The sequence below is a fragment of the Nycticebus coucang genome, chromosome 18 (assembly GCF_027406575.1).
Source record: "Nycticebus coucang isolate mNycCou1 chromosome 18, mNycCou1.pri, whole genome shotgun sequence".
Lineage (NCBI taxonomy): Eukaryota > Metazoa > Chordata > Mammalia > Primates > Lorisidae > Nycticebus > Nycticebus coucang.
This window is the reverse complement of record NC_069797.1, coordinates 74,961,831-74,971,430: the sequence shown is the minus strand read 5'-3', so window position 1 is coordinate 74,971,430 and position 9,600 is coordinate 74,961,831. Positions and strand designations below refer to the sequence as shown.

General features: G+C 47.0%; 1 protein-coding gene and 1 non-coding gene across 4 annotated transcripts in view; one reads left to right on the top strand and one right to left on the bottom strand.

Moving 5' to 3' along the window:
- Positions 1–2,413: 2,413 nt before the first annotated feature.
- LOC128571451 (small nucleolar RNA SNORA2/SNORA34 family) lies at positions 2,414–2,545 on the bottom strand. The gene has a single exon (XR_008375863.1). It is a non-coding gene; the product is annotated as a small nucleolar RNA SNORA2/SNORA34 family (small nucleolar RNA).
- A 1,957-nt stretch (positions 2,546–4,502) lies between these two features.
- The window catches only part of PRPSAP1 (phosphoribosyl pyrophosphate synthetase associated protein 1), a 45,740-nt gene continuing 40,642 nt past the window's right edge, over positions 4,503–9,600 (top strand). For 2 of the 3 annotated variants that reach the window (XM_053569250.1, XM_053569249.1), the window contains exon 1: positions 5,320–5,397. Coding sequence is in view for 1 of the 3 variants with exons in the window: in XM_053569245.1 (XP_053425220.1) it covers positions 5,228–5,397 (170 nt within the window). In the remaining 2 variants the exon portion in view is untranslated. Of the gene's footprint in view, positions 5,398–9,600 lie in introns of all 3 variants that reach the window. The other variant, XM_053569245.1, reaches the window with a different exon arrangement.

The following is a 9,600-nucleotide window of genomic DNA, read 5'->3' as shown; positions in this document are numbered from 1 at the left end:
TCTGTGTCTGTGGGGAATACTCCAGAGTTTGTCATTTCGAGGCAGTGGAAGTCCAGGATCAGGAGATGCCCAGGAGTTGGACGGATCACTTGTCTGTTCTCATTCCATTGGCCAAATGTGGTCACAGGGCTGTACTATTTGTGAAAAAGGATGGGATGTTACACTACCAGACTGGTTTTTATACTAAAAAGAAGGGAGGATGGGGTGGTGCCCAGTGGCTCCCAGTGGGTAGGGCGCCTGCCCCATATACCGAGGGTGGCGGGTTCAAACCCACCCCTGGCCGGCTAAAACAGCAATGGTAACTGCAACAAAAAATAGCGGGGTGTTGTGGTGGGCGTCTGCAGTCCCAGCTACTCGGGAGGCTGAGGCAAGAGAATCGCTTAAGCCCAAGAGTTGGAGGTTGCTGTGAGTTGTGATGCCACAGCACTCTACTGAGGGCAACAAAGTAAGACTCTGTCTCAAATAAAAAAAAACAAAAACGGGAGGATGGGTGGAGGGTCATGGTTGGCAGTCTTTAGGAAAGTACATTTGCAAGTGTGACCAGCACATAAGAGAAAAGAACATGGAGAGCCAATAACAGGGGACTTTGATCTCATCAGGGAGGTTAGGGAAGATTCTCTAGAGCTGAGGATGGGTAGGAGACAACTGAGTGGCAGGAAGAGGGAGAAGAACGGCACGTGCAAAAGCCCTGTTGGCATCGGGAGATAAGGCCTGTGCAGAATGGAAGGAAGCTACTTTGCTTGATGCCAAAGGGCAGAATATAAGTCAAAACCTTACAGTGGTGTTGAGGAGGTTTTTTTCTTTGTTTTGAGACAGAGTCTCACTTTGTCGCCCTCAGTAGAGTGCTGTAGCATCACAGCTCACAGCAACCTCCAACTCCTGGGCTTAGGCGATTCTCTTGCCTCAGCTTCCCGAGTAGCTGGGACTACAGTCGCCCGCCACAACGCCTGGCTATTTTTTTGTTGTTGCAGTTTGTCCAGGGCTGGGTTTGAACCTGCCACCTTTGGTATATGGGGCAGGTGCCCTACTCACTGAGCCACAGGCGCTGCCCAAGGAGGTATGTTTTTATTCTAAAAGTGAGGAGGAGCCGGGCGGCGCCTGTGGCTCAAGGAGTAGGGCGCCGGTCCCATATGCCGGAGGTGGCGGGTTCAAATCCAGCCCCGGCCCAAAAAAAAAAAAAAAAATGTGATGAGGAGCCACTGAGATGTTCTGAGGTCACGTGGGTTGTGTATATGTTAAGCTCTCTCTGACTGACATCTGGAGAATGGATTACTGAGAATTTCCTGAACCTGTGGCATCCTAACAATCACAAGCCTGGACTCAGGACCCCAGGTGGTTGTCACATCCTAAGTGCACAGGAGATCACTGGGGATGGGACTCTCTAGGGAATCCCCAATGAGGAGAAGAATGGGAGGGGCTCACAGGTCTTTTCATTTGCTTTTTACCCCCCTCTTCCCCTGTTCTTCTTTTCATTTTTTCACCCTTTCCCCCCTTTTCCTCCAGGGGCCTCTCTATGTTGTTTACATTGGATTCAGACTTCTGATTAGCTGGGACTACAGGCTCCTTCAGTGGCAGGCAGAAAAGTGTCCCCCCACAGATATGGACAGCTCAATCCCAATCCCCAGAATTTACATGTCACCTTAAATTGCAAAAGAAACTTTGCAGGTGTGATTAAATTAAGGCCACTGAGATGGGGAGATTATCCTGGATCTTTCCAGGTGGGTCCAGTGTAATCACAGAAGTTCTTATAAGAGGAAGGCAGGGATGTCAGAATAAGAAAAGATGTGACAGTAAAAGTAGAGGTCAGACAATAGCTGGGCGTTGTGGCGGGCGCCTATAGTCCCAACTGCTCGGGAGGCTGAGGCAGGAGAATGGCGTAAGCCCAAGAGTTAGAGGTTGCTGTGAGCTGTGTGACGCCATGGCACTCTACCGAGGGCGGTACAGTGAGACTCTGTCTCTACAAAAAAAAAAAAAAAAAAGTAGAGGTCAGAGAGGGAGAGATTTGAAGACCCTCTTGTGTTGGTTTTGAAGAGGGAGGATGGGGCTATGAGCCAAGGAATGAAGGCAGCCTCTAGAGAGCAGAAGAGGGGAGGAAGCAGATTTTCCTCTAGAACCTCCAGAAGAAACACAGTGCTCCCAACACTTTCAGTTTAAGACTTCTGACCTTCAGAACTGTAAGATCCTAAATTTGTGGGTGGTTTTATTTTATTTTTTTACTGTAGAATTATCTTTTTATTTGGGGTAAAAACCCACAGTAATTTGGGGGAGCTGTAATTAAGATTTAACAGCATTATAATTCTAATGAATAACTTAAATATCCTCTTGAGATAAATATAATAATATTTTATGGATATTTTGGAACCCCAGTATGAAGACTACAAATACACACTAGCCTACATCTATCACCAATGACTCATGCTGTTTCTAATGAATTGACCATTACATTTCCAAAGTTCTGAAATGGCCAACAGACCATAGAAAGATAATTCTTTAGGCTCCTGCTTGAAACAGCTTCAGCAAACTGCTGGCCTTGATTCAGGGCCAATTTATTTTCTTTTTTTGAAGATAGAGTCTCACTCTCTGCCCTGGGTAAAGAGCCGTGACTTCCTAGCTCACAGCAATCTCAAGCTCTTGGGCTTGAGCAATCCTCCTGAGTAGCTGGGACTACATCTGATGCAATGTCTGGCTAGTATTTTTAGTGGAGTCAGGGTCTCACTCTTGCTCAGGCTGGTCTTGAACTCCTGAGCTCAGGCTACCCACCTTAGCCTCCCAGAGTGCTAGGATTATAGGCATGAGCCACCAGGCCCAGCCTTGTGCATGTTTTTTTTTTTTTAAGAGACAGTGGTCTCTATATGTTGCCTACACTGGATTCAGACTTCTGATTAGCTGGGACTACAGGCTCCTGCCACTTTACCCAGCTAAATTTATTTTGTTTTAAGTCACAAAGTTTGTGGTAATTTGTTACCATAGCAATAGGAAACAAATACATCTTCTAGCATACCTTATAATTTATTCACTTACTATGTTTATTTTTTTTCTCTTCTGCTAGATTGTAAAGCTTCTCAAAAGTAGGAATTTTTGTGTTTTTCTTCAGTAAGGTCTCCCAAGCACCCCCCCCCAAAAAAAAAGCCTCGCAAAATGTAGGTACGCAATAAAGGTTAATATATGGGTGAATGGATAGATGTAGAAACCAGAGAAATGGAAAAGTAAAGCATAACACGTGGTATTTATTGACTGGGAATCTGATGGTTATATTCATGCACAGAGAGAAGGGAGGAGGAGGAACAGTTTGGGGAGAATTAGAAAATGAAAATGAGGGTGGCGCATGTGGCTCAGTTGGTAAGGCACCGGCCCCATATACTGAGGGTGGCAGGTTCAAACCCAGCCCTGGCCGAACTGCAACAAAAAAAATAGCCAGGCGTTGTGGCGGTTGAGAGGCTGAGGCAAGAGAATCGTTTAAGCCCAGGAGTTGGAGGTTGCTGTGAGCTGTGACACAACAGCACTCTACCAAGGGCAATAAAGTGAGACTCTGTCTCTACAAAAAAAAAGAAAGAAAATGAAGATGAGTTCATCTCAGGATATGTTAAGATTTGAGGGATACATGTAAGGAAAATGTAAAGAGAAGTTGATCCCCCCACCTACTGCCTTTTTTTTTTTGAGACAGAGTACCATGGCAGAGTACCATGGCGTCACAGCTCACAGCAACCTCAAACCCTTGGGCTCAAGCGATTCTCTTGCCTCAGCCTCCCAAGTAGCTGGGATTACAGGCACGACTCCTGGCTATGTGTCCTTGTTGTTGTTGTCATCATCGTTTAGCAGGCCCGAGCAGGTTCCAACCCACCAGCCCCAGTGTACGTGGCTGGTGCCCTAACCACTGAGGAACCAGCGCCCAGACATCCCCCTTTTGATTTAGAAAGTATCAAGGTTTCTCTCCAGGTCCATTAGCTACACGTGGGTAGACTGCTCTAGGAGAAAAGGGTAGAGGTGATAGGGGCGGGGAGTAATTCTAGAGAGCTAGCAGAACTTAGACCAGACTACTGCAGGCCTGAGGCAGTTCAACTAACAAATCCTGAAGCTTTCAGGCTCCTGAGTCTTCACGACATGCTGGGTCACAATCTATTGTTCCGCAGGTCTAATATCACAACAGAGTCCCTAAAAGACATCCATAGAAGATGGTATAGTCAATGCAAGAGGCACCACCATCCCCTCCCCTCCCAACCCAGAGGCGCTCAAATGCTTCTCTGCCTTTTATTTTCTTCTTGAACCTTATTCAACAAATATTTATTGCATGCTCTTGGGACCCATAACACTGCACTGGACACTGGGAACTCAGAAGCACGAAGAAATCATGATCCTGCCCTAACAAGGCTTCCATCTTAGCTTGGAAAGCAGTCCAGCGGGCAGGGCAGCTTGCTGTAGCTGAGGTCATCCAGAAAGACTTTGTGGACTTTGTACATTGCTAGTGGGTCTTTCAGGGATCGGACAACATTGAAGAGGAGGAAGGAGGGCTTTTACGATTGAGAGGAACTGCGGGAACAAAAAGTAGCAAATGCAGACACAAGGTCTGTTCCAGGAAAGCGTTAAGGATCCGGCTCAGGAGGCGACCACCTCTACGGACACTTTAATGCCGCAAACATCTAGTAGGGAAATAACCCCGCCCTCCTCTTTTCAAATAAAACCACAGAGGCGCCGAGCTAGAGCGCCCGCCTCCTCGGCGGGGCCGGGGGAGGGTGGCGGACATATTTGGTCCTGGCAGAAAAGTTAGAAACAGTTGGGACCACTAGCAGTCAGGCTGCACCGCCCAAGAACACGAAAGCAAAAGAACTCTGGCAGGGAGCAGCGAAAGCAAACGGCGCAGAGAATCTGAGGCTTCCTGCGAAGAACAGGCTGTTAGGGAGTCGTCCACCTCGTGCCCTCATCCGAGATGGCGGCTCTGTGGGCGCTCTAGCCCGCGCTCCTCGGCTCCCCGGAGGGGGCGGCGGCCTTGCCTTCGGCGGAGGTGGCTGCCGAGTAGGTCCCAAGAAGTGTGTCTCCACAGCCGCTCCTCGTGGCTTGGGGGTCGCCGAGAGTGGGGATCTTCGGCCTCCCTCCACTGGTGCTGGGCTTCTTAGCACCTTCCTCAGTCAGACCCCTCGGTCGGACTCGGGCCTCGCGACTGCCGCGATTGGAGCCGCTGCCGGGTCCAGCCCCGCGTGGGGCCGGCTGTAACAGCGCCTCGGGCCGGACGATGCCCAAGAAACTGCTGCTGCTCCCGCCGCTGTCCGCGTCCTCCGCCATCCGCACCCCGAGAGCCCGCCCCGTGGTCCCGCCGGCCATGAACGCCGCCCGCACCGGCTACCGGGTCTTCTCGGCCAACTCCACGGCCGCCTGCACAGAGCTGGCCAAGCGTATCACCGAGTAAGCGGGGCGGCGGGAGGGTTGGGCCGGGGGCTGGGGACGGCGGCGCCTCGCCCTTCACACCCGGGAGACCCCTCCCCAAGGTCGTCTTTGCGCCTGTTCTACTCCACTCGCCCTACCGCCTGCACCTGGGGGAAAGCGTCTGAGAATCCTGTCGTGTCGGAGCTGGAAAGACCCCTGGAGGAGGCAGAAGCTACCCTCTGGCCCCCAGTTTGCAGCTGAGACGTTTTCGACAGACTCTTGGTGACTTAAAACCCCCTACCCGCCATTACTTGGACCGCTGGCCACCCTTTGGTCTCCCCACTCCCACATCCCGGGGCTGGGTGAGCATTCTGTAACCCCCAGAGTGTGCGCTGGGAGAGAGACCGTCGCCATTCTCAAGTCTTACTTAAGCAGACCCCAAGGTGCAGCTACAGGGCAAAGGTGTGGGGAGAGGCCGAGAGAAGCAGGTATACAGGTCAGGGTTGGGGGTAGAAACGATAGGCCTGTGTTTTGTAAGCCAGCCTTACATCGGATCAATCACTTGCACGTAGTCTTTTGCCTTTATGTGTCTTTTTAAAAGAAACCTGTGGTCTCAAGTGGCGTTTGGGACCTGACAACTCTGAGGTTCCTTTCCAGTCTTGCCACATGACTGACACTGAGCAAGAGACTTGATTTTCCTGAACTTGGTTTGTAAAGTGGGGATGACTTTCTCTACTGGGGAGGATCTTGTGAGCATGACCAAGATAATATAGATCAGGTAATAGCAGAGCAGGGGCTTGTAGTGGCCCTCTGAATAATAACCTGTTTTCTCAATGACCACTTTTCTTGTATGCTCTTTTGGAGAATCCCAGATTCCTGATAAAAGGAAGAGCTTTGTAGGCTCTAAACCTGTTAGAAATGTAGGACATAGGGCAGGGTGGTGGCTGGCGCCTGTAGTCCTAGTACTCTGGGAGGCTGAGAGTGGATTGCTTGAGCTCAGAAGTTGGAGACCAGCCTGAGCAAGAGTGAGACCCAGTGTCTACTAAACAACAGAAAAACAAGCTGGGCATTGTGGCCTGGGGCGACAGTGTAAGACTGTCTCAAACAACCAAAAAAGAAAGAAATATAAGACATAAAATGAATAACTTGTTTTTTTAATATTTAAAGTCATTTTCACATTGTAAACAATTTACATTAGAGTTACTCTGATTTTTTTCAGGATTGAGACAGTCTCACTCTTTTTTTTTTTTTTTCCAGTTTTTGGCTGGGGCTGGGTTTGAACCTGCCACCTCCAGCATATGGGGCCGGCGCCCTACTCCGTTGAGCCAGGTGCTGCCCTTTTCAGGATTGATAAATCATTGTGTGAATATATTTTAATAAAAGTCTAGGTGGGAATGTAGAAGGAATGGGATATTTGAGGTTTTTTTTTTTTTTTAGCTAAGTATTTTTTCAGTTTTAAATGAAATTAGAAAAATGTTAAAAAAAAATGCCTTTGCAATTTACTACCCAGTTTCTATTTCTAACCCCTGATTATTTGTCTTTCTTTTGGGGCCAACTAAAATACTAATTTTAAATATAAAGCTTCTATTTGTTTATATTGGGTCCGATTGACCACAGATGGGAAGGAGAGCGCATTTTTAAAAGTTGGTGATTTTTTTGTTTTTGTTTTAGGTTTTTCCCTGCCAAATTCCAAAAAGGTTTTAAGTTACTGTAAATAATAAATTTTGGTAAAGACTTTATATTTCATTTGTTGAGTTTCTCAGCAAGATTTTATTTGAAAAAGAGTTGTTTAGTACTAAAAGTTTTGATTATGTTTCTCAAGACTTTTTTTTTTTTTGTTAAGCAGGCCTAGGCCATGTTCCAACCTGCCACTTTGGTGCACAGGGCTGGCACTCTAACCACTGAACTACAGAGTTCTACTACTAAAAGTTTTGAAGATTAGATTAGATGACCCTTGAGGTTATGATATTTTATTTCCATGATTTCTTTTAGACTTTCTAAACTTCAGTCAAAGATCTTTAATGTACTCTGATCAGAATTAATTATGTACTCTGATCAATAAAAGAGTTAGGTGCGTTATATTCCCAGGGTGTATGTTACAATTAACCCTAAGCGTTCTTCGTTCAGCTTCCACACCTAGTAGCTTTTTGCTAATCTTGTTTCATTGACTCTACTTATCCTATATTTGTTTTGTCTGGAGTATTTTTTATTTTTTGATTGTGGTAGAATGTACCACAATGAAATTTACCTTTGATTGTGGTAGATTGTGCATAACATGAAATTTACCTTTTAACCACTTAAGTGTACAATTCAGTGACAGTAAGTATATTTATGATGTTGTGCAGCTATCTCCACTATCCATTTCCGGAGCTTTTTCATCATCCCAAACAGAACCTCTGTATTCAATAAATACTAACTTCCCGTCGTCCCCTCCCCTAGCCCTGGTCACCTCTTTGACTTTCTGTCTCTATGAATTCATCTGTTCTAGGTACCTCATATAAATGGAATCATATAATATTTGTCTTTTCGTGTCTGGCTTACTCTACTCAGCATAATTTTTTTTTTTTTTTTGCAGTTTTTGGCTGGGGCTGGGTTTGAACCCACCACCCCAGGCATACGGGGCCAGCGCCCTACTCCTTTGAGTCACAGGCGCTGCATGTCAGCATAATTTTTTTGAGGTTCATTTGCTTTGTAGCACATACCAGAATTTTATTCCTTTTTAAGGCTGAATAATATTTTCTTGTATGTATATTCCTGTTTGGAGTGTTTTTCTTTTCTTTTTTTTTTTTTTTGAGATAGAGCGTCAAGCTGTTGCCCTGGGTAGAGTGCTGTGGCATCATAGCTCACAGCAACCTCAAACTCCTGCGCTCAAGCGAGTCTTCTGTCTCCGCCTTCCAAGTAGCTGGGACTACAGACGCCTGCCACAACACAGGGCTATTTTTTGGTTGCAGCTGTCATTGTTGTTTGGTGGGCCCGGGCTGGATTCGAACCTGCCAGCTCAGGTGTATGTGGCTGGCGCCTTAGCCGCTTGAGCCACCGGCACCAAGCCTGGAGTGTTTTTCTTTTTTCTTTCTATCTTCTTTTTTTTTTTTTTTTTTTTTTTTGAGACAGAGTCTCACTGAGTCATGCTGGATAGAGTGCTCTGGTATCATGGCTTAATAGCAACCTCCGAAACTCCTGAGCTCAAGCAATACTTCTCCCTCAATCTCCCAAGTAGCTGGAACTATAGGTCCCCACCACAATGCCCAGCTATTTTTTCTATTTTTAGTAGAGACGGAGTCTCACTCTTACTCTGGGTGGTCTCAAACTCCTGAGCTCAGGCTATCCACCTGCCCTTGGCCTTCCAGAGTGCTGGGATTATAGGTGTGAGCCACTTCACCTGGCCTTGGAGTGTTTTTAAATAAATTCCACTCTACCATATCACTTGCTTATAAAAATGGTAATGCTGGCTCAATGCTTGTAACTCAGCGGCTAGGGTGCCAGCCACATATACTGGAGCTAGCGGGTTCGAATCCAGCCCAGGCCTGCCAAACAACAATGACGACTACAACCAAAACATAGCCAGGTGTTGTGGCAGGCACCTGTAGTCCCAGCTACTTGGGAGGCTGAAGCAAGAGAATCACTTAAGCCCAAGAGTTTGAGTTTGCTGTGAGCTGTGACGCCATGGCCCTCTACCCAGGGTGACAGCTTGAGACTCTGTCTCAAAAAAAAAATAGTAATGCTAACATAAGTTTAAAAACTTACACCACTATTAATTGCTTAATATTATGTAGTAATGTGTTTATATTTCTCTGTTAAAAAAAGGCTTTTTATACTCCGTGTATTCTAATCAGGATCCAAACAAGATCCATGCCACATTAGGTTAGTAGCTCTAAAGTCTCTTTTCTTTTTTTTTTTTTTTTTTTGTAGAGACGGAGTCTCACTGTACTGCCCTCGGGTAGAGTGCCGTGGTGTCACACGGCTCACAGCAACCTCCAACTCTTGGGCTTACGCGATTCTCTTGCCTCAGCCTCCCGAGGAGCTGGGACTACAGGCACCTGCCACAACGCCCGGCTATTTTTCTGTTGCAGTTTGGCCGGGGCTGGGTCCGAACCCGCCACCCTCGACATATGGGGCCGGCGCCCTGCTCACTGAGCCACAGGCGCCGCCCTAAAGTCTCTTTTCATCTACATCAGTGGTTCTCAACCTGTGGGTCATGACCCCTTTGGGGGTCTCCTGCGTATCAGATATTTACATTACAAT